General features: G+C 39.0%; 1 protein-coding gene across 1 annotated transcript in view; it reads left to right on the forward strand.

The window, feature by feature from the left end:
- The window catches only part of LOC107288952 (dedicator of cytokinesis protein 1), a 178,730-nt gene that overhangs the window by 64,489 nt on the left and 89,022 nt on the right, over positions 1 to 25,219 (forward strand). The window contains exons 20-24 of the mRNA XM_029284458.1: positions 13,918 to 14,021; positions 14,566 to 14,749; positions 19,907 to 20,004; positions 21,964 to 22,053; positions 23,237 to 23,337. Coding sequence (XP_029140291.1) covers positions 13,918 to 14,021; positions 14,566 to 14,749; positions 19,907 to 20,004; positions 21,964 to 22,053; positions 23,237 to 23,337 — 577 coding nt within the window. The remainder of the gene's footprint in view (positions 1 to 13,917; positions 14,022 to 14,565; positions 14,750 to 19,906; positions 20,005 to 21,963; positions 22,054 to 23,236; positions 23,338 to 25,219) is intronic.

A 25,219-nucleotide genomic window follows, 5' to 3' on the forward strand; every position in this document is an offset into this window, starting at 1 on the left:
GTTCATCAGCCTTAGTTTTGTGCGGTTCCTGGGGTATGGACAGGAGAGGAACCGATTTGGGGAGTAAGATATAAATTCCAAATTTAGACCGTGTCGGATCGTGTTGATGACCCACGTATCCGTGGTGGTAGTCTCCCAACGGTGGGCGAACAGAGAGAGTCTGCCCCCTATGGGAGGTGCCGCCGAGGAGTCACCTGGAACGGCGGAAAGGCCTATTGTTCCCCCGAAAGGGCCGTTTCCCCTGGGCTTGTTGTCTGGGACCGGGATTTTGTCTGTCAGGCTGCCTATCTTGCCTGTCCTGCCTTGGCGGGAAGGAACGAAAGGGCTGAGAATAGGAGTATCTTGGTCCCCCCCGAAAGGACTGCTTTCGTTGAAAATACCCAGCCCTCCTGTTCGGCCATTTGAGTAGGTCTTTAAGGACCTTACGTTTGTCCTTGTTCTCTGTTAAATAGGGATTCAGCGAATCCCCAAATAACTTAGAACCCTGGTAGGGAGCCGCTGCCAATTTCCACTTGGATTTGGCATCTGCTTGCCAATTTTTCAGCCAGAGCATACGTCTTCCAGTGATGTTGGACGCCATAGCTCTGGAAGAAAACCTACCTGCCTGTAAGGATGCGTCTGACGCATATTCCATGGCTGCCACCATTTTGCTGAGATCCAAGTGCGTGCGGACATCCTCCGCAGGAACTCGGGCTTGGAGCTCCCGAAGCCAGGTGAGGGCGGCCCTGGTGAAAAAGGAGGCCGAAGTCGCGGTCTTGATCGCCCAGGCAGCCGCCTGGTGCGTTCTCTTGTAGGTGGACTCGCACTTGCGTTCCTCGGCCTTAAGGGCCTCTGAGAACTCACCGGATATGGCCGTGGCCGATACTAGGGGCCCTAAGGGTTCGTCCACCTCCGGGATTTCTAATGCTTCCTCCAGCTCCTTGGCAACATTATACAGTTTCTTATCTGTGTTACCTGGTAAGGGAAGTGATGCCGGAGAGGACCACTGCTTTTTGATTGTGGTCAGAAACAGGGAAGGACAGGGAATACGGTGTTGTGTTGCGACTGGTTCAATGTAAACTGGAGCCGCCTCCGGATCTGGAAGAGCGGGAGCCTCCGTTGACGAGGATCCCTGTCCTAGATGAGCCATAGACGTGGCCTTGCGCAGGATGGTGACAAAAAAGGCAGGGTTAAATAAGCCCGTAAATGCAGGAGCCTCTGGAGGAACGTCCTCCTCCTCTGACATTAGAATTTCCTGACAAGGGGGAGGTTGGTTGAGGTAGGAGTCCTCAGAAACAACAGACCCAGAAGGAGAAGATGGGACGTAATGATCCTCCACCTCAGGTTGGGAAAGAGGGGTTGGAAGAGAAGAGACTGGCCTAGCCGCCCTGGCCCTAGTGTCAAGGGCATGGTCGACTGCTTGTTTAATTAATAGCGCCAGACGCTCTTCCGAAAGGAAGGGGATCGGTTCTGCTGGGTGGAGCCCCGCCGCAGTAGGTGTAAAGGTGGCCTCAGGACCCCCCTGCGCTGCCCTGGACGTGGAGGGTTGTGGAGCTGGGGAAACCTGTTCCACTCCGCCTTGTGCGGGAGGGGGGAAGCAATCCCCACCTGACCAAACACCCCTGGGAGAAGTTGAAACCCCTAGGGGTAATTCTAAGTTTAACTCCGCAGACCCATGAGTCTCCAGCCTAGCTCTCTTCTGCGCTTTGGAGAACTCCTTTTCCAATGCTTGGTGCCTCCTGGTAGCTTGTTTATCAACCTGTTTAGATGTTTTGGCGGTAGAGCGGCCCTTATGGGTCGCTTTACCAGTGCCTTCCGGACCAGGAGTACCTGATGAGGAAGGCGGGGCACTCATTGAGGAAAGAGAAGTTTCCTCCATTTTCCTATAACCTTGAAACACAATAGGGGGTTTCTGTTATCAGGAAAATGCCATACTCTGGGTAAGGACAGACGGACTGCAGGGACGCCTGGAACCCAGGTATAATCCCGGTTGGATAAGGACAGGTACACTGCTGGGGCACCTGGAATCCAAGGGAGAAACCAAGTACGAATAAGGACAGACACTCTATAAGGGGAGCCTGGAATTCGTACTGAAACACTGTGGATAAGGACAGACACGCTATAGGGGGTGTCTGGAATCCCAGTATTGTGCCAATTTGTCAAAACCAAATCAGAAAAAAGAAGAAACCAGGAGACACCAAATCTGAAATAATAATTAAATTGAAGCTTGAAGAATCTTGGAACAAGAATAATGGAAGGTTCCTAACTTTATATTGTAGAAATCAAGAAAACAAAATGGCGACCGGGCCAAAATGGTGGCCTATCTTGCTACAGATAGATTGTTAACCCAATATTGCCTCAATTAAGAGAAAGGGAAGCTGTCTGATAATGAGTATGTGTGATATTAGCCCTGATTAGGTTAATTCGTTCCACCAACTAATTAAATCAATTGCCTTAGACCAAACTACGGTTTCAAAATGGCCGTCGCGGCCAAGCTAAATCCCACGAGGCTCAAGATGGCGGTTCCCTGATACAGGCAGGGCTGGGGAAATTATCTCCACCACCACCCCGCACTCTCTGGAGCCTCCGTGCATGAGCGATCGACAAACAACGAGAAAAACGGAGCAAAAACTGTTTTCCAAACCTTCAATTAGCCGGCCTCACCGATCGTAGCGGAGGCCGAACGCGCGCGCACGCACCTCCGATCTCTGAAGCGAACGAGGAGGACGAGAAGGCCAAGAACAAGCAGGCCACGAGGGCTGCAGCCGCAGCTCCGCGAAGGAAAACGGCGTTTAAGGGTAATCCAGGGGCTTTTCCCCCCCCTCTCCCCGAATTTAAATTCACGCCCGAGTCTACGGAGCTGCAGCCGCAAGCTCCGTGAGGTCTATAGCTGGAGACCAACGGCCGTTGGCCTCCGATCAGGTTAAAAAAGGGACTGAGCCGAGCAAGGGAAAGAACCTTCTTCCCCCCCGAGGCCTTTCTCCGCTCGTTTAATCAGCCTACAGAGCCGCAGCCGCAAGCTCCGTTAGGCTTGTGGTATTTGGAGACCAACAGCCGTTGGCCTCCTGTCGGGAGAATAAAAAACCCCGTGTGAGTCACTGCCAGGCCCAATCCCAAACCCAAATAAACAGAAATGAGACTAACAGACGTTAGTGTTAGAAATACCTACAGGGAAATTTTTTGAGGGGAGTTTCAAATTGGGTACAAGCACTGATTAAATTTGAACACTGGGAATGGAAATCCACCAATGACTGTACCTGCCTAGAGCCAAACTTGCAACGTCTGTCCTGGGCAAGATCAAGTCAAAGACTGGAGATCAACGGTCCAGGACGGGCGTGGCAACTTTGGCTGACTTGATCTGATTGGGCAGGAATACGGTCTACTACCCAATGGTGGAGTCTTTATCTCAGTGCTGGAGAAGCTCTATAATCCATTCTATAAAGTCTTTTTCCTTATCTTCAAATATGTTCTGAAATCTTGAGGGATGGGATGTCTTTTCCATTTCCAGTATTGTCACTGAGTCTTCCAGGTTTTTCTTTGTCTGCATCAGTCTGTGATTTTCTTCCTTTATATCAGTGGTTCCCAACCTTTTCTATATCCCGCACCCCTAGAACGCTTCTGATATATTCTCGCACCCCTTACAAAAGTTAGAAATAACGGCAACGAATTATGCATATACACTATAATTTTGAAAATCCAAGTTTTCGCACCCCCTGGAATATCATCTTGCACCCCTGGTTGGGAACCCCTGCTTTATATTCTCCGTCTTTCCATCAGTTCCTCTGATTTCTCTTCTATTTTCTGAATTCCTTGTTAATTCTTTATAGTCATTTTCTGAAAGTTTTCTAGTTGTGAATTTGAGTTAAAAACTTGCTCATTTATCTTATCCAGATTGCCTTTAGTCTCATCATAGTTTCTTCTTGAATCTTCTTTGTGTGAAACAATTGCCTCTTGAATTAATTGCAGTATAGATTGCATTTCCTTCTGGAAATTGTTAGCTTTTTCTCTCTGATATACTAAGCGGGGGGCTTTGGTGGCAGATGCTGGGATGGTTTTTTACCAAATTTAGCTACGTGTGGAGCACTCATTTTTGTTCCCAGCCTCCAAGTACTCGGTCAAATCTATTATATTTCCCAAGTGTTAGCCTTATCTAACACAACCAATCTTATAGTCAATATAACAATATACTAATTAAATTTAAATTTAAAATCATCTCATACAGTTCTTATAGTCTTTGTATGTAGCCTTTATAGTTCAATAAGTTCCAAAATATAGGTCCACCACCAAAAGCAATGTTTTGTAACAGTTCTTCTGTCCAGGAATCCAAAAATTATCAATCTACCGATGTCCAAGCACCCTATGATCAGTCCATAAGTTTCCCCCAGGCAAAATTAACCAAAGGGCAAAGTTTTCTTTCTCTCTAAATAATTCTTAGTCAAAAGTTAAAGTTCAGTCGATGTTTGTAATCCAAGAGGGCCAGCAAGTTTCAAAACAGTTGTAGCTCCCACAATGCAGAGAATAGCCCAGAATGTTTTTCTCCGTTGCCAACTGCTCTCTGTTGACCTAAGAACATCAAAAAAGCTAAGTAATAATCTGTGTCTGGGCTTCACACCAAGTTCACTCCAGACACAACAAAATTAGTGCTGTACCCTGTTCCACCACTAGATGTCCTTAGATATCCATTTTCCAACATTTAAAGCGAAAAATTATTTCTTAAACTTTAAAGTTTCTTAAACTTCACCCCAATATTCTTTAAAAAAGAAAAATCTTAACAGTTCTCCAATTTCTTGAGTTTGTCAAAACTATGTCTTTGTATTATTTCCACTTTAGTATTATGTACTTCTCTGTTTTTGTCCTCCAAAAAGAATTGGGCTGCTGCTTTCGTTTCTCTGGAAGGGTGGGGCAAAAATCCCCTTCCTTCTTGCGTTTGGGGACTTCCTTGCTTTTTGGGAATTTGTCTTTTCCAGGGAATCAAGCATCAAAGTAGTAGAGAAAGGATCAGTATTCTCACCAAGTTCCAAGCATGTTGTTTATGATCTGCTAATTAATGCTTTCTTTCTTCGGTTGTCAATAGCTTCGGGCTACTGACAGAAATGCAGCTAGTCTTTCCTCTGCTGGTTTGGAGGGATTTCCTTAGATCAAACGGATCAACCGCCGTCTTTTCGTGATCAAGGGTCCCCTCCTTCTTCATCACCTCTCCGGGGCGACTTCAGACCCCTTTAGGGCCGCCTGGTCAGGTGAAATCAGCCATGGGGAGCGGAGCCTCGCTTTCCCTTGGCTACATCGCTACGATGCAAACCAGAAGTGGGTTGTCAACATATTTATTCATGTATGCACCTAAAAAGATGTTTTCATGAGGAAATAAAACTCTCTGGCTGTGAACATTATAGTTTACTATTAGACTATGATGCTAGAATAATTAATAGCAGGAAATTGGTAACTAAAAGGTATATAAAATTCCATGCTGCTATCAATTCATATTTTGGAATGGGAATTACTAATGACGAGTAAAGACTTCAGCTCATATTCAGTTGCCAGTAGGGCCAGTGGAGCCTGAACACTTCCTTTTGTTCGTCCACACTTTTTATTCTTATTGTCATTAATAAGGTTTTTGTGAGTTTTCTAACTGACTGCTGTGGCCAAAGCTTGTAAGTGATCTTGCAAATAGCTTGTGGGACTGTGCCTGAAGCATGATGCCTTTGAGGCAAAAGTAAAGGACTATTAACATCTGTTTTTTGGTTTTCTGGGTAATTATACATGTGGGATGACTGTGGTGTAGGCTTTACACATTTGTAGCCTCTTAGAATTATAATCAGGACCTGTTGAGATACACAGAGGTGCAGCATAGGCACAGGCACAGGAAGGTGAATTTTGTATATTTTTTCAATGTGTGCAAATAAGCAATAGAATTTTGACCAATGTTTGTATTTTGAAGTACAATATATGGTCAGAAGTACATCCTGTTGATTTGAATAACATATATTTAATGCTTTCATGCATATGAATATATGTATTATTTCAAAAGTATTCAACATCCAGATAAATATATTTGAATGTTATATCTTTTTGGCTCCAGTATTATCTGGCCTTCGCCTTGGATGAATTTAGACCTACAATTTGGGTCCAATTCATGCAAATTGATAGAGCCAGAGATTCCCATCTCTACTATACTACAATTTTCTCCTCTACCTGAATTATTCCTAGATCTTTTAAAAGCATTTTATATATTCCACATGTGAGACTTTTCTCCCTAGCCTGATTGATACCCATTAGTGTGATAGTGGGCAGAGATATCACTTGAATATGTATCACACGTACTTTTAAAATGCCCATTGTACATTCAGTGAGGAAAAGACCTTTTATAACCAGAAAATGAATCTGTTCTTATGATCATGAGGTTCACAGTCTCCTTTTATATGATCAGTGCCAAAAATCCCCCTCAAAATGATTGCAAAATTTCTATCAATAGCTTTGGTTTATAGAAGTTGTTTGGTGCCTTTTTGTTTTACTAACTATATATATTTGTTGATTGATTGGTTGATTGATTGATTGATTGATTGATTGATTGATTGACTGATTGATTGATTAGGTGCCATCAAGTTAGTGTCAACGCTATTGACCAGATAGATCAATTTTCTCCATGATGAAATATCCCTAACCTGATTCTTCAGGTCTTCCAATGGCACATTCATTGTTACTGTAACTAAGTCTATTCATTTTCTGGTTGGTCATCTTCTTTTTCATCCCACCTTTTCCATCATTAGAATCTTCTCCAGAGCTGGATCTTCACATCATGTGTCTGAAGTAGGATAAATTGAATCTGGTCATTTGTACTTCAAGTGAGAACTGTGGGTTGATCTATTTGTTTCTTTCCTTGGCTGTCCATGGTATTTTCAAGAGTCTTCTTGAACACTAAAGTTCAAAAATATCAATATTTTTTCTATCCTGTTTCTTCAAAGTTCAACTTTCATTTCCATAGTGTGTCACAGGGCAAACCATTGCCTACATTATTCTGATCTTCATAAATACAGATAAATCCTGACATCTAAATATCTTTTGCAAGGCTGCCATTACCACTCAAACAAGAATGCAGTCTGGATAAAGGAGGTAGATCAGAATAAAAAAAACTGAAATGAAAAAAAAACCTTATAATAACAACAGAAATGGTGGGGGGAAAGGCAAGAAAGAGCAAGAATTGGTCAGTACTGAGTAAAGATGAATTAATGGTTTGGGGTTAAAACATCTGACTGGTAACATGGACTCATTACCAGAAGTCATTTGACTCCCTGCCACATGATTAGATAATCAAGTGCCTAGAAATAACAGGAGTTAACAGAAACATCAGAAGTTTGTGCAAAGATCATTGGTACAATGGAAGACATAGTTGCTGATCAGTGGTGACAGATTGGGAGAGATTAATATCAAGTGAGAAATCTTTCAAGGATACACATTTTGACCACTGTTATTTATCATTGCATTGATTCCTCTGTCAACAATACTGAATAAGTCAGGCTATTTGCTTTTAAACATCAAAAACATCTGCCAAAATATCCCATGTCCTTAACATGGCTGATTTGAAGCTATATGGAAAAACACCATCTGAAATGGAATCGCTGCTCAAAATTGTCTATATATGCAGCCAAAACACTGAAATAGAATTTGGAATGGGCAACTGTACCAACTTTACCATCAACTGGAAAAAATAATTAAAACTGAAGGACTCAAGATGCTCAATGGAAATAACATCAAGAGTCTGGATGAAGATGATTACAACAAATACCAGGTCATCTGTCAGGCTGACAACATCAAGCACAACTGAATTTAAGAAGAAGGTTAGAAGTGAATGCATCGTGAGAGTGAAGAAGATTTTAAATCCCAAATTCAGTTGAGGAAACACCGTCAAGGCAATTAACACCTGGCAGTTCCAATCTCTGCTTACCAAAGAACATAGGTGGGCCTGGAATGTTGCAAGTATATCAGACAGTTGAAAAAGAAAAAGGGCATTGTAAGAATATCTGAAGTACAGTGAAGAAGATGCACTGAAGCTAGAACATCGTGAAGGCTTACTTAGGTTTATATATGGCAAGGCATAACATGGCCAATACATAAAAAAGCCAGCAGTCAAAGCAGATAACAAAACCTGGCAATGGCTAAGAGCAGGAAATTTGAAGAAAGAGACTGAGAGGTTAATTCTGGCTGCACAAAACCAAGCATTAAGGAGTGCATATAAAGCCAGAATTGAGAAGACAGTAACAGATGTCCACTTCTGCAAAGAAGCTGAAGAAAAAGTGGGCTATTTAATAAGCTGTCCAAAGAAGATTGCACAGACTGACCACAAACAACAGCATAACAAAGTAGCACCAATGGTGCATGGGAATATCTGCAAGAAATATCATTGGTCTGCAAGCAAGAATTGATGGCACCACAAAGTAGACATAATAATGGAATATGAAGAAGCTAAAGTGCTCTGGGACTTTTGAATTGAAACAGAATAATACCTGCCACATAATACCCCAGATTTAACAATTGTTGATAAGAAAGACCTACAGCAGTATCTGGATAGTAGACATGGCAATATCTGGAGACAGCAGAATAAAAGGACTGGAGTAAATCACAAAATACAGTGACTTGAAATAGAAGTAGAATGACTGTGACAAAAGAACGCAAAGAGAGTATCAGTAGTAATAAGTGCCTGTGGTGCAATCCCAGAATATTTGGAGCATCATTTGACCACCACCAGCATTGACAAAATCACCACCAGTCAATTGCAAAAGGCAACTTTTTCCTCTTTTCTCAGCCCTAGGAAGAAGGAACTGGCAATTTTCTGAAAAATGCTGCCAAGAAAAGTGCAGGAAACAATATAATTTGAAAGCACAACTTTTGAAGCATGTATGTGGCATACTATTATACTTTTTAGTTTCTGTGCTTTAGGTAATAAATATGTAAATATTCTTTCATGTTGCTTTTACCTGAATTTGCAATTTACTCATATACTTTTGGCACCCAAATTTGTACTTTATTTGAGAAAAGCTGCCCAAAACATTTTCTTTCCACACATGGCACATTAGAAATTAGGGGGAACATTGAAAACAGAACCCCCTCCCCAAAGGCTCTATAGTTTGAATAATCTAGATTAAACAAATAGTTTGCAGATATAAAAGATTTCGAGGAAGGAATCCACTCTTGCTAATTGCAGTGCTCTAGTCCAGTGGTAGAGAATCTATGGCACAGGTGCCAGAGGCGGCACTCAGAGCCCTCTCTGTGGGCACGTGTGCCGTCGCCCCAGTCCTAGGTCTTCAGCTGGGTTTTATAAAACTTTTTTGCTTTAGGCTTCTGCCGCCGTGTGCAAAAAAAAAAAAAAAAGGTTCAATCAGTCAATTTCAACTTCTCGCAGGAAAAAAAAAGGTCTTGTAAAGTTGGAATTGATTGATTGAACTTTTTAGTCCCATCCAGTCTGCCGTTACCACTACAGCCATGCCCACCCAATGGGCCACGCCCACCCAATGGGCCACATCCAGCCAATTGGCCACACCCACCCGGCACTCGACGATGCATAAGTAGGTTTTGGGTTGCAGTTTGGGCACTCAGCTTCTAAAAGGTTCGCCATCACTGCTCTAGTCTGTCTGACATGTAACATGGAAGTTTCTTTGACAAATTTGTTTTCGTTTTTTTGTAAGCCTAGAGGTTACAAAGAGTAGATAGAAAGGCTGCAATAAAACACAAGTCTGCTATGATTTTAACTTTTCATCTTGAGAAGAAGCCATCAAGAAAATATAGAAGGATCGGTGGAAAAATAGAATGAGAGAGTAGACAAACATTGAACCTCACTTCCAGTGGGATCATTTTGTTTCCGTGCGAATTAGAACATTTGGCAGATAACATGGAATCTAGAAAAGTGCTTGCGAAAGATTGATCGCTCCAAGGGCTTGATTCAAGGGATTTAGATAATTGTAGGTGCATCTGTATCGACCACACAGCATATGGGATGTAGATTTTTTTTTAAAGTGAGTTAATGGCAGCAGGTATGCATCTACCTCCCCTAGAGTGAAAAAAGACCAAGATTATCTTGGCACTATTATTGGCTTTGGCAAAGATGATTCTAGATTGTTCCTGCCAAATTCCAGAGGCTTGAAAAATTACTCCAAGATATTTAAAAGTAGAAATTGTTCTATTTTATTAATTTCTATTTGTCGTTGGAATTTATGGCAGCTTGGTCTTCCCAAGGAAACCATAATTTTAGCTTGGAGTAATTAAGTCTAAGACCTTCCTTCTTGCAGAATTCTGCTACTGCCTGCAAACTTTTCCAACCTGTGTGAGAGAATTGTTGCATCATTGGCATACAAAACATTGTCAAATGTCTGTTCCTATTCCATTTCCTTAAGTGGCACCGACCTTAAATTCTTTTTTTTAATAAAAGCAGTAACTGAATTTATATAAATATTAAACAACAGAGGAGTTAAATTGCATCCCTGTTTCACTCCACAGCCGACTGGAATGTTTGTAGTAAGATAGCCATCTTTGTTATACCTAACTTGTACTACATTTCATCATATAGGTTGAGTAAGTAAAGAGATACAGCTTTGTCTTGTTCCTTTGCTGAGACAGTCTCCCCCTCCCTCCCTTTTTCTTGTGCCATATTTTGTCCATACAGGCTTCATAACCTGAATAAAGATTTTGCATGAGGACAAAATTTTCTGAGATTGTCATTTTTCTAAGCACATTCCACAGCCTGACATGATCAGTATAATAATGGCATTTCTGTATCTGTGAAATACATTCTGATTTCTTTTTGGCATTCTTTTGCTTTCTCAATTACCCAGCATGCATCTGAAATAATACCTTGTTTTCCTCCGTCTTTTCTAAAGCCAGTTTGAATATCTGGCATCTCTTTTTCCAGGTAGGCTCTAATCTGCAGTGGATGATCTTAAACCTTATTTTGCTAGCATATTAAATTAAGGATATTATATGATAATTTGCTCACTGTGCTCCTTTTTTTTTGCTTGCGTAGTGGCTAGAACATTTACTGATTCTTTGAGTGTTGACATCTTTGCTACACAGAACTCCAATATATTTTTTCCATCTTTGATCTTTGAATTAGTTACTATCTTTATATATTATATATGTAGTTGTAATACTGCTTTTTATTTTTTCTAATAGCACTTTGAAACCTTTTGTTAAGTTCCTTCCTGAGTTATTTATCTTTTTTGTCTCTGGCTTCTCTTGGCAATTTTCACAGTTTGTTCTGACATCTAATTTGATTTCTTCTTTTTAAAATACTGTTATTGGAAACCTTTCTTAAAAGAAATAAAACAGTTAATATAAACTTAGTGAAAGAGAAAGAAAGAATAGAAAGTACAAGAAAAGAAAAAAAGAGGGAAAAATAAGAAAAAATGAAAAGGAATATTTAAAGAAGTGACTTCTGATCTTCATCACAAGTACAAATGTGATTCTTCACCCCCATAAGATTACATGAAAGTATCTCTTCTTCCTATAATCCATCCCTTATGCATACAGAAACCCATAAATCATTAACATTCAGTCCAGCAAAAAACTCATAAAGGGTAACCAAAAGAAACAGGTTTTATTTTAACCATAGCCAACTTGTTTTGTTTGTAATAATCTTGATCTTTAATTTATTCAACTGTTGTCATAGCACTTGGTTTCTCTTCAGTTTTTCTTTTCAACTATCTCAGAAGTTTCTTCAACACTTTAACAAACCACTTTTATAAATGCAGTAAGGAGTCATTATCCAGGTCATTCTATTGGCTTGTCATCTCTCACAATCCACAATTTTTAATTTTTTTTCAGTATTTCAACAGTTTTTTTTATTTTCTAATATTTTCTAATCAGATGAGTACCAGATTTTTTCTGTCAAACTCGTGACGTCATGTGACGTGTCGTGACATATGGCGACTTTTTTTCCATTGCCTGCAATGGGGTGGGTGCAGCTTTGCCATGACGCATCCGGCCCATGGGCCGGCAGTTTGACACCCCTGCTGTAGATCTTCGAGGCTATTTTTTCCCCCACCTGTTATTTACTCTTTGATATCTTTTGGAAATAGTCATTCCATAGAAACAGACCTCATTGCTTGCTTGGTAGCTGTGATTTCATCCCCATTCTTCAAATATCTCCCGGATTATTTAAAATGTCATATCATTTTCTGTCGTGTTGTCCCAATACTGACAAAATGCAAGCCTTCCCCTACCTCTTTACTCCTCAATAGTTTTCAATTGGCTCATTTGGGGACTTGGTAGCTCATCATTTTTCACCTGGAAGTTTTCAGTTAGCTTTCTTCTATTTCTTCGTCTTTGGCAGTCTCTTTTTGTAATTATCTGTAACAAATTATTTACTTTGATTGCACAGTTCCTTTGGTTCTCTGTCAATGAGGTTCCAGACTTTTAAGCAATTTTTATGTTCTCTTTGAAAAAAGTAAATATATGCTGAATATCATATTATAGATGTTGGTTGGCTTTCATCTTGTTCTTTAGCATAACATGGGATTTGCACTTAAACAGTTTGGGATCTTTTCCCTAGCTCCTCTTGCCCATGCCTTTGATGTTATATACTGAGCTCCTTCACCTATTTTAGCAACAATGAAGTCACCATTTCAGTTCTTTGAAGAAAGTGTTAGCTTTGAAGAAATAATTGAATTTTCAGAAATTGATAAGCTCACCTTCTTCATTTCAGTTCCTAAATCATATAATCCCAAAACATTTTCTCCTTTACATTTGCACTGTTGGTATTCCAGTCTTTAACAACACATCATGCATATTCTATCAATTTCAAATTGAACTTGATTATCAAACCCATCAGTTTCTTTTTTTATGGACCAATGTTTCATCTTAGATCATTATCACATTGAACAGTTATTCATCAAATTCTAGTCCTAACAAATTCACTGATACTGAAGATGTCAATGTATAGTTGATTCCTTTAATTTTTGACTTCTGCTGAGCTTTTCTGTGTTCATGCTTCTTACATTCCAACTTCCCACTGTAATTCTGTCTGTGGGTTTGGATTTTCCCAAAGGCTTTAATCAAGCTATCTCATAAATGCATTAGCATTCTAAAAGATCCTTAACTCTTCTTCAGTAGCAATTTGATTGCTATTCAATCTGAGATGCCCATCATCCAGCACTATATCTTCAATCATTTTATATTTTTTATACATGTGGTTTTGTTGCTAAAAATATAGAAATGGTTTACCATTGCCTTTCCTCACTCAATACGAATGGATACGTTTGCTCTTTTACCTAAACTGATAGTCCACTTCTAATATCTTGCCATATTGCCATATTAAGTGCCTGCGTACTTTAATGGGCAGAGGGGATAAGTTGGGTGACTCAGATGGCAATAAAGACTCCTGGAATCCATGTGCCATGTTCTTCGTTTATTCTCCTAGGAATATCTCCTTACACAGCAGGACCGGAATGTTGTTAGCTTTGGGATAGTTTTCTTAATAAATAAATAAATAAATAATGTTTTGACTCATTTACTTAAATGGGTTCTCTTTATCTAGTTTTAGGATTTGGTGAAGAACAGATAATGTTTTAGATCATTTTATGCAGAAAGAATGAATATTCAAAAGAGTTCTTAAAGTTTTACATACCAATCTCTTTCTGTGTATGTGTGTGTGTTTGTATGCACACACAAACACACACAATACAGAGATAATTTGATGTATCTTTATGATTGACTTGGACTATAAAATAAATAGCACAATCTTTTTTGTTTTCTCTCTCTTTCATTTCAGCCTACATTTCAAATGTCTTTTTTTGGTACAAAGCAACTAATAATTTATAAATCTTCACGTATATATCTTGTATTTTATCATTGCTATATTTGTCTTGATTAACGTATATATCTTGTATTTTATCATTGCTATATTTGTCTTGATCAGTTGATTTACAGTATACTCATTTGTTTTCTTTTGAACAGCCAAAGATAAATCTGAGAAAATATTTGCTCTGGCATTTGTTAAATTAATGCGATATGATGGAACAACTCTACGAGATGGAGAACATGATCTTATAGTATATAAGGTATTATCTTAAGTATATGCTATAACACTTTGAGGAGCCAGTGATTTAAGGAGTTTTTGTTATTGTTCAAAGTGATATAGAAGAATAATTTTGCACATGTGATCAATTTTTGTTATCTCATTAGAATCAGGTATAAGCATATGTATTAGAAAGAAGAGCAAAAGTTGTTTTTCACGTAGATATTTCAATACAAATCAGACATCTCATTAAACAATTCAAGATTTTAGGATTTAAAAGTTTTGGCAATGTTTTACAATTTAAACTACATATTTTATAGTAAGTGGAATCTTTCTCTTCCTTGTTTCCTCCAGACTTAGTATGTTATAATGTTGGTGATTTGCCTCTGGAGTTGAAACAGTGTTAATGTTGCTATGTGACATTTTGATCTACTTTTCAAGGCGGTGAAGGCAGCGAAGAAAACGTGCAACCAACTATGGCATTGTTAGAAATGAAATAAACAGTTAAAGGTATCTATGTTTTGATACAGTGAGATGTGAGTAATGTAAAAAATTAATATATATTTTGTTTTGGAATAATGTTGCAGGCAGAAGCAAAGAAGCTGGAAGATTTTTCAACATATTTAAGCTTGCCCTCTACTAAACTGGAATTGGAAGAAAAAGGTCACTCCATGGCTGGCAAGGGCATGCAAAATCTTGGAAGCTGTACCATCAGTAAAGACTCATTCCAGATCTCTACTCTTGTCTGTTCAACAAAACTAACCCAAAATGGTAGGAATGATAATACAGTTCTAGGGAAAAAAAACATTCAGTTTGTGTGTTGAAAAGATTAATGCTGACCATTTCAATTCTGAGACCCTTTTATATTTGGGCATGGAAGACCTTCAGAAATAAAATACAAAGTGTTGCATATTTTATGCAACCCGGTCAACCTTTTGAAATTCTTTTTGACAGGAGCTTATTTGAAACATCTAAAAAAAAATAGAGAATGTATGACCCTTCTAATAATTTTGGACTTGCATCATACCTGACCATTGGTCATACTGGTAGGACTGGTGAAGAACTATACATTTAAAATACCAATGAACAGAAGGAGGAAAATGATGGAGATTAGATGCTATCTGTAGCTTCACATATAAACAGATATGAATAAACTGTGCTAGAGATGCCAGAGTTTGGGTATCTCCACATCAATAGGAAAAATAGAAGAAAAAAAAATGATTATTCATATTTTGCTATACAGGTAACCCCCAAGTTACGAGTGTTCCCTTAGCGAATGTTTGAAGTACATGTGTTTATGAAAAAGTCCCAAAATTATGAATGTTGCCGCACCACAGCAGTCGTTCACCCTTACGAACGACCACAGTGGCAGTGCAATATTCACCCTAGTTATTCCCTCCCTCCTCCCCCTCGGATCTGCCTAGGCACCAGGCTTGAGGATACTCACCTTGCGAAGACCAAGAGATCCTTCGCTTTCTTGGCTGCCCCAGGCTTTTGGTATGTTTGCAGAGAATGGAGGCCTAAAGTAATGCAAGTTCACACGAGATCAGTGGTGCGAGATCTCACACTACAGAGCTCTCATTATCTCACGATAGTTTAGGCCTCTGTTCTATGCAACAGAGAATGGAATGGAAGCCAGGGAATGCTTCTGTGGGCCTTGGGAGGCCCAATCCAGGTGTTGGAGGCCTTTTCTGGGCCACTGCTGCCCAGAAAGGAGTCCGGGTACGCTTTCGCAGGCCTACAGAGGACAGCTCTGGGCCTCAGAGGCCTTCTGCAGTCCTCCAAGGCCCAGAACGGAGGACATGGGCAGTGGCCGTGTGCTTCCAAAGGTTCTTGGAGGCCTCCCTCTGCTCTTGCTGGGAGCAGAGAAAGAAACAGAGAGGCTGGAGAGGAGACAGATCTTCACAAGGTAAGTGACCCTGGTGTGGCAGGATTGGGCGGGGGAGCAATTGTGGGGACCCCAGGGGAGGGAGCATGAGGGATCTCAGTGGGGGGGGCTTGGGTAGTCTGAAGCAGGTGGCCTGTTCCATCACTAAGCCCCCCATGGCCTTCCCCACTCTGAGATACCTCATGTCATTTAATGAGCTACGCATATGCCCACGCATTAAATTAGTGAATGCATGGGTGAAAGCTGGGAGTGAATCGCATTCAAGGTACAAGATTCACTTCTACGAATCCTTGAGTTACGAATGGAATGGGCAGGCTCCATAACATTCGTAACTCGAGGACTACCGGTATAAAATGCATGTGAGTTTTCTTGTTTTGAAGATCACATGTATGCTCTCTTTAAACCATTTATCAGTAATTTCCTGTAAAATTATGAAGCCATTAAACATAAAGAGATAATTAATATTTTAGTAATTTTGAGTTCTCTTACTTTTATACAGCTTTAGAAAACCTATATTATTTCTGTGGCTAAATCTATTTTTTCAGATTTTAGATTAAATTGACTGGAAGTATAGTTTGTTGTCAGGAAGCGATAGGGATGGGAAATTTCTAGTTCATGGTAGTGATGCAGCTCATGGCATGTCCTCTCTAGTAAACACTCTTTCCACAGGGTTTACACAGTCTTCCCAGCTAGAGAATAACTCTCAGCAAGAGCTCAAACAGCAGCTGTTTGCACACAAAGGGTTTTTTTTCCTTTTCTATAAAAAACAGAGGGGATACAGAGGGGTGTCTACAGTTTGTGTTGGACAGAGCTTTCAGCTCTTTCCGAAACCTATCATCCAAGATTGTCTAGATCTTTCTGCATTGAGGCAATTCAGCCTTTGGAACACATTAACATTCTGAATTAAGGTTCAATTGTAATGTATCCATAGGGCCAACTGGAAATTGTTAGATAAAATATCACGTTCTCTACTCCTATTTGGCACGTGCCTCTTGAGTAATAGTTCAATCACAATTGAAGGAGAGTGGAGAAATACTATACTGTATACTTGCTATGTCCCAAATATTACAGTGCATTTCTTTCAGCCCCATGTTAATGTCCCTGTCGATGATTTTTTTTCTTGGTGATAATTCGCCCCATAATTATTTTTTTAATATTATTCAGTATTTTATTTCTTCCTGGCTTGTTGGATCATTATAGAAAATAAACCTGAAGAAACACATAGTTGCTTCAGATATAAAGAATTGAAGAGGTGCAATAAAAGGAGTCCTGTTGCCTCTCTGATAAGCTTGAAATGGTGTCATAGAAACAGATAGGAAACTGTTGTTCAAGAAAGCAAGTAAAACTTAACTCCTGCAACTGAAATATTCCATTAAAATCATTTTAATAAATTAGGGAATAGTTCTAAGTTGCTTAGTATAACAAGTATTTAGAACTGGATATATAATGTTATTACCTGGACAAGTTGAAAAATTGAGTAATTGAAGGAGGAAGGAATTTTATATTGGAACATCTTTTTGGGAACTGATCTTAGTATCTGCTATCCATATCTAGATTTAATTTAGAACTTTTTTGGGAATTTCATCTCCAGAATGATTTGTAGGAAATGCAAATCTTAACTAAATTATAGCTTTTTAATTCTTAGGGCACTAAAGCTGATAATAACTCTTTAATGATATTGCCTTTATTGATAGACAAAATTATATTGATTTTAGAGAATTATTTCTTTATTTTTGATGTTTTATATTGTGCTAAAATAGTTTTTAAGTTCTCTGGAACAGGGTTTTACAGTTTCCATATTTTAATGCAAGATATAAGTATGAATGAAGGTTGACATTGCATTTGTTTTGATACTTAAGCTCATCTTTAATAGAATGTTTTCTCTCATGTTCAGTTAATTGTGATAGTATTTTGAGAGGTACAATATCTTGACCAGATTCTGACAGTGGTCTTTTTTTAATTATTTTTTTAAAAAATAATTTTCACCTTCTTTAGAAGGAAAATTCTTAAAGGAATGTATAATGCTGTAAAACATTTTAGACATTTTCTAGTTAACAGTATATACCTGTGGGATTTGTTTACAAGCTTCATCCAATCTTATCATGCTCGATCAACTGAAAGTGAGGGTAAATCAAAATAATTCATTCCACAAATGCAAAATTTTGAATACAAGATGACTGGAAACTTTATATGACAGTGATGGCGAATCTTTTAGAGACCGAGTGCCCAAAAACTGGCTCCGCCCTACTCCACCCCTTGCCCCACCCCCACTCCACCCTCACCCCGTCCCCTGCCCTGCTTGCCCAAAGGGCCACTCACCGCCTCCAGGGCCCACCGCAGATCGCCCAGGCAGCCCAGCAGCACCATGGCCACTCCCTCTGCCCGCACCCCGCAGCATCAGCTGTGCGCGATGGGGCATGAGGGCAGAGTCTTGTCCACGCTGCCTGGCTGCCATGTCCTTGGCTGTGCTGCTCTGCGTGGGCCACGCTCGGGGGTAACTCTCCTCCAGGGGGGCTGCTGGTGAGTGGGTCGTGGGGGGAGGCAAGGCTGGGGCAATGCACGTGTGCCCACAGGCGTGCCATAGGTTCACCACCACTGTTATATGATATATGTGGGTCATCAGTTCCATCATAATTTTGAATTCTTAGGGCTCAGTCTTCCTTTAGGTCATTGAGAAATATTGCTGTGCTCAAATACGTTTTGTTTTAGTATAGTCTCCATAGCGATAATACTGCTAAAATTTATACATTAAAAATTATCTAGCCTGTTGACTTCATAATTCAAAAGTGCACTGCTTTTTCTGTTTGAGGACTGGTTTTCTGTTTGAGGACTGCATTATAAAAATGAGTAGATAAAGCCATGACAAACCTAAATTTCTTTCTAAGCACACTTTCTTGTCACATTATAAATTTAATTAAAATTAGTTAATATACTTTCTACCCAATTGTGTGTTTAATAATTTTAAATATCTGTTACATTAAAAATTATGATGAACTTTCTGGAGGGTTTAGAGTGGAATATGTGCTCCTAGGGCAGTGGTGGCGAACCTATGGCACGGGTGCCAGAGGCGGCACTCAGAGCCCTCTCTGTGGGCACGCACGCCATCGCCCCAGTCCTAGGCCTTCAGCTGGGTTTTATAAAACCTTTTCACTTTAGGCCTCCGCTGCCATGTGCAAAAAAAAAAAAAAGTTCAATCAGTCAATTTCAACTTCTCGCGGGGAAAAAAAGACCTTGCAAAGTTGGAATTGATTGATTGAACTTTTTAGTCCCACCCAGTCTGCCGTTACCACTGCAGCCACGCCCACCCAATGGGCCACACCCAGCGAATGGGCCACACCCACCTGGCACTCGACAATGCATAAGTGGGTTTTGGGTTGCAGTTTGGGCACTCGGTCTCTAAAAGGTTCGCCATCACTGTCCTAGGGCCTCAATTTCTAAATCTCATTATGATTTGATCCTATATTGCATCATCAGATTTTTGAACAGAATTAAGTTTGATGGCAGATCTTGACAATAATTTCTGTATGTAAAATCATTAGATTATGAACTGTCTTTATTTAAAAGTATCTCATTTATCCATTTGATTAGCATGACATTGGATTGCAGGAATTCAGAATCAACATGTGAAATGGCATGCTTGCATGCTTTCTTCTGTTCGGGAAGAGATGGTTGATACAGATGGTTTCACTATTCATATATGTTTTATATATGTCTAAAATCTGGTAACTAGATTTATTAGTCCATGGGCTACATCTGGTACTTTGCAAGAAATCTTTTTGGCCAAAAGGACTTATCCATCCATCCCTTCCTCCCCAATGTTACCATGCTGAAAATGTATTTTGGAGAGTTCCCTTAACATTCTGCAGCATATTTGTGGGATGGGATAGGAAAAGATTGAATTTCTTTCTGTCAGTAGATAAACATTATTAGATTCAGATTAACATATGTACGATTGCAGTTTATAGGAATTGTTCCAGTCTTTTTCTGCTGTTGTATTTTATGTATGATAGAATTATCCAACTTTTCTCCCTCCTTCTTAGTGGACTTACTGGGGCTTTTGAAGTGGCGATCCAACACAAATATACTGCAACAGAATTTAAGGCAACTGATGAAAGTTGATGGAGGTGAAGTTGTTAAAGTAAGAAATCTTTTTTCTTGGTGGGGGCGATCAGCAGGGATTATTGATATGGAAAGAGCAGCATTTTTTATTTCTATAGTATGAAAATATCCTGCTTCTTGTTGCTAGTAAATGAAATATCCTACAGGTAGTCCTTGACTGACAACTGGTTGCAAAGTAATCAGTTGAAGTTCTGATGGATTCCCCAAAAATAATTATGACCTGGTTCCGAAGTTCTGCCCCCACCCCACAGTTGCATTTTGGGTATTTGGCAACCAGACCACTTTTACTGAATGAAATGAAAACATCTTACTGTTGTATAGACTTGTTTTCTGTCAATCCACAGTTTTAAAACATGGAATAGTGAATTTAAGTTACGGTAAGTTACCAATTTAAGAACAACTTCCAGTCCTAAGTCTGTCCTTAAACCAAATTTGTATCCAAAGCAATACAGATTATTTAATCAATTTGCTTACTATGAATTGCTGAAAACAGGCTGAAGTGTGTGCAGACCTTGAGTGGGGGTTGGGATTATGCATATCCATGTAGGTGGGGAGGCATGCAAAGTGTGAACTGAGAAGGTGGACTTGGAAATGCAGTATTGGATGATGCTGTGCTGCTCAGCCATTGCTTCCTGCAGTGATGGAGTTCTCATTGTCAGCTGTGTGTGTGTGTGTGTGTGTGTGTGTAGGAAACCAGATTACAACTGAATGTTAATCAATTGCCTAATCATAAGGGAAATTTGATAGTGAAACTAATTGCACAGAAAAATGGTGAAATCCCCTTCAACAGAAGCTATAAGTCATTTGTGGGGAATGCTGAATTTGAATTCCTGCACTGAACATTGGGCTAGATTCACCAGTCTCAGAGGCTCCTTCGAACTCTACATTTCTACAAGTATGTATATTCAGTCATACAGGCAATTTTACGACCTATCATCATTCGTCCAGTAACCTTGTTAAGGTATGAGGGTGCTGAATAAATGGTGGCTATTATTGGTCCTCAGAATTTTAGTCGTCTCAGCAACCCAATGATCACATGATTGCGATCTGGATACTTGGCAACTGGTCCACACTTACGACTGATGGTAATACTCCATGATCACCTTATCATCATTTGCAATCTTCTCTGCCTGCTTCTTCAGAAAGTCAGTTGGGAAGTCGACAGGGAAGGTTGCACGTTTTTCCCACCTGTGCATTCTTTTGCAATCCTGTGTGCTCATGTCAGTCACTTATACATTATCCCTGACCTGTGCCATACCTCTTGTGCACCACCTCATATCTTACTTGAAATGTGCCACATTCTCACACCTTGCAAAACCTGCTATTAAGATGTAAGTTATTGAATCCTTGATGGAACATTGCCTCATTTGATATTATAAAAATACCTCAAGTAAAGAAGATACTATTATAAGAAATCGTAAGTATTAAATATGAATGGCCATGACTGGGTCATTAATCCAGAATACTTTTTCTCTTTAAAAGTGAAGTCTGAATATGCTGTATATCACGTGTGCAGAATGTGGTAGTTACATATGCTGATTTATAGCGTATATGGTCTACATTCCATCCTTGTGGTATTGCTATAAAGAACCTCAAAAGTTATAGGGGTTAGGACTGGGTGTCCTCAAAAAAATCCAAAGGGTAGGTCCGTTATTCAAGAAAACTACAATATCCTTGAAACACCTTGGGGACTGATGGCATATGGTCTGAATTCATTACTTTCAGTGTACCTCCTTAAATTCATTTTCCTTTGGCTATTATTTTTATAGACTCTCTTCTCATTGTATAAATATAAAATGTATCCATACACATACCTTTCTTGGGACAATGTGAATAAAGAATTTTTTATTTTATTTTCCCACTATAAAAAAATAATATAATCACCACTGTTGAACCAGTAAATTCAATTACTAATAACTTTTGAGAAAAAGTTTAATTTTTGAATACCTGTTGTAATATTGACCATATTTTTTTCCAGTTCCTTCAAGATACATTGGATGCATTGTTTAACATTATGATGGAGAATTCAGAAAGTGAGACATTTGACACATTGGTGTTCGATGCTTTGGTAATATATATGTATATATATATATGTACACACAAACACATAAATACATATATTGCTTTATATTGATTTAATTCATTTAATATCTGTTCACTATGAGCAGTAAAACTTTCATGAATCTCAAGTCTTCTGTGCAAATGCAATCATACTACTTTCCAAGGACTTATGATATTATTGACTACATGAAATACTGTTTTTGGAATTTATACCATAGAAGCAAACTTAAGAACACAAGTTTTGTGAAATGTTCACCAATATAAAATAAATAGTAACAGGCTGAGAAACCCATAAAACTTCAATGTATGCTACTTCCTAAGATCCCTGACACACTGCCTTTGGACACTTATGTAAATCCAGGCATATTTCTTAGTACCCACTAGCATCACTTGGGAACAAAACAGCAAGATACAGCAAGGTTGAAAAGCCTCTGTTTTGTATATTTATAGCTATATTAAAAATATAGATTTTTAATCACAACTTTTGCTGTGATTAAAATGATTCCATCAAGGAATCATTTAGATTTCTTGATGGAAGAATTGATGCAGCATGGCAAGCTATCATATGTCTGGTTTGGGTTTAGATGGTATGCAAAACCAAGTACTTTGAATGTTAAACTATGGTTTATGGTTTACTTTTACGGCACAATGATTTATTCAACAAATCATGACCTAGCAAGAACTATGAACCCAGCTAGTATTGCCTGCAGAGAAAAGACCTGTTATGGTTTCCAAAAGAGATTGTTTTGGAAGTTATCAGTGTAATATTGTCACTTCTGTGCATAATTCCATTCTAGGTCCTAAAACAAAAGCAAGCTTACTGAGGAAAAATGTATCCAAAGGGATAGATTTCCTTAGATATCAAGAGACACACTAAAGTCAAATGCCATGGATTTTCAGATAGCAAGAATTCTGTTGTGCTGGCAATTACATATGACCTTCATAGGTCATTATTTCAGCAACCTAGTCTGTATTTGAGGACAACTGGTAAAGTCTCATTGTTACTTTCAGTTTAGGTCTATTCAAAATTGTACTTTATTCTCCTTCCCTTATATTTAATATATGGAAGTAAAATCCTATTGCAAAACTTGTTTTTACAGATGGAGCTCTCTTCTATATTTTTTCACTAAAATGTAAATATTTGAAATGCTGTACTTTCAAAATTACGAATGCCCTTTCCCATTGAACAGGTTTTTATCATTGGACTAATTGCTGACCGGAAGTTCCAGCATTTCAATCCTGTTTTAGAAACCTACATTAAGAAACACTTCAGTGCTACTTTGGCTTACACGTAAGTTGTTAAATAAATATGTCATGGATGAAAATTAGTTTTTTAAATAGGAGGTATAAAAAGTCATTATCATAAATGCTTATATTGTTTTGCAGGTTGATTAGGCCAGTTTGTTGTCGAACTTACTATGCTGAAGGTCTCTTAGACTATTAGTAAAAAATATTCATCCAATTCTCTAACAGTATTGCTTTCTGAACTATTTGAGTGATCTCAGAATTAAAATCTGTTTTTCCCCCCGGGCTTCTTATCTGAAATATTTTTTTTGTGTCCATAGCTAAGCAGTTCATATATGCTGCGGCGCATTCTAGATTGTAGGTATGATTACAGAGAATGGCTTTCCATGAATAACTAGAAGATGGTACTCTGCCTGCTTTGGCATATGCCACTGAACCTCCTCTGATCTTGGTGATCAACCACATATGTTACGGGCGAAAAGTGGTTTGTGATAAATCCTGTACTTGAATTGTCTAGGACAGGGGTATCAAACTAGCGGCCCGTGGGCGGATGCATCATGCATCATGCACAGGCCACAGCCACACTGACTCCGCAAAGGCACAAAACGTCATGAATAAGTCACGATACATCACGTGACGCGATCAAGTTTGACACCCATGGTGTAGGGGCTCTTGCACATCATAAGAATAATCTTGAATTTTACTTAAGAGCCGTTCCTGGTTACAGTTACATTTACAGACATAGTTGCTATGGAAATTAGCAGTTTACTCAAGACCATGGACATAACAAGACACAAGGAATGCAAGCTAAAACAAAGCTTGCCTGAATAGTTGTCTTTAACAAATGTGTAAAAGAATAGTCAAAAGCCAGTCTGGAATTCCAAGAACCAGGTCAGCATTGTTACCAAGTCCCAGAGGTCAGAATTTCAAGTGCAGAATCAACATGCATGTCATACGAGAGCTGCAGATCAGACAATTGATTCCAATGAGAGATCATGGGTTAGCACTGCCTCTTAAATCAGGCTGCAACCAACTAGTTTTAATCAAGGGATTTATTCCCTTGCTTGGCAAGAAGCCTCATTGAACATTTTTGCTTTGCTCTTTGCTCTACTTACTTGATATGGGTGCTGGGAGGCCTGCTATCATCATCACCTGATTCCTCCAGGTGGTGCCTGTATTTGATCAGCGTCTGGTAATAGTTGGCTTTATGTCTCCTTAGATTGACATTCCACAAGATCTGCTGGATCAGTTTCTTCAAATTAAAATTCAGACTCAGCATCTGAGTCTTGGGCTATGACAGCTGTAGAGTACCATGAAGATATAATTCAAGACAGTATGGGAAGATCAGTAGCAAAATATGAACTCATTTTAGGAAAATGAGATACAGATAGTTCTCACTTACCAATCGCAATAGAGAATGGCACTCTTTTGCTAAGCAGTGTGGTTTTAATCTTCCTGTGAAGCCTTTTGTGCAATTTTATTTCTAAATAAGCTCTTTATGAATATGGACAGATACAGAAACATACTTCATTTGGTTAGCACATAAGTATTTGTTGCATTATTCTAAAACCTCTGTCTAGAAAATTTTAATAAAGAAGAAAATTTTAAAACCATTTGTATTATATCTAGAAATGTCCTCACAGTAAAGAAAGAAAACAATGGAAACAGAAGTCTTCATACTGCATTTGTATTCTACATTTACTGGCTGGTCAAAATGTGAAAAAATGCAGTCTGGCATGCAGAAGTTTATCTTATAAGTGCTCTAACATTTGTGTGCAAAATGGATACAGCTTTGCGTAATTTTCTTCAGCATTGATCCAAAAAACTAAGGCATCTTTTTATAAGTCTTTTGATTCTCTATTGAAGGTCTTCTTTTTTACATTTTATTTTACTTTTTCTTTTTTAAAAGATTTTTTTATCCTGCCTTT

Source organism: Protobothrops mucrosquamatus, unplaced genomic scaffold (assembly GCF_001527695.2).
Source record: "Protobothrops mucrosquamatus isolate PMUCROS unplaced genomic scaffold, P.Mucros_1.0 scaffold_128, whole genome shotgun sequence".
NCBI classification, from domain to species: Eukaryota; Metazoa; Chordata; class Lepidosauria; order Squamata; family Viperidae; genus Protobothrops; species Protobothrops mucrosquamatus.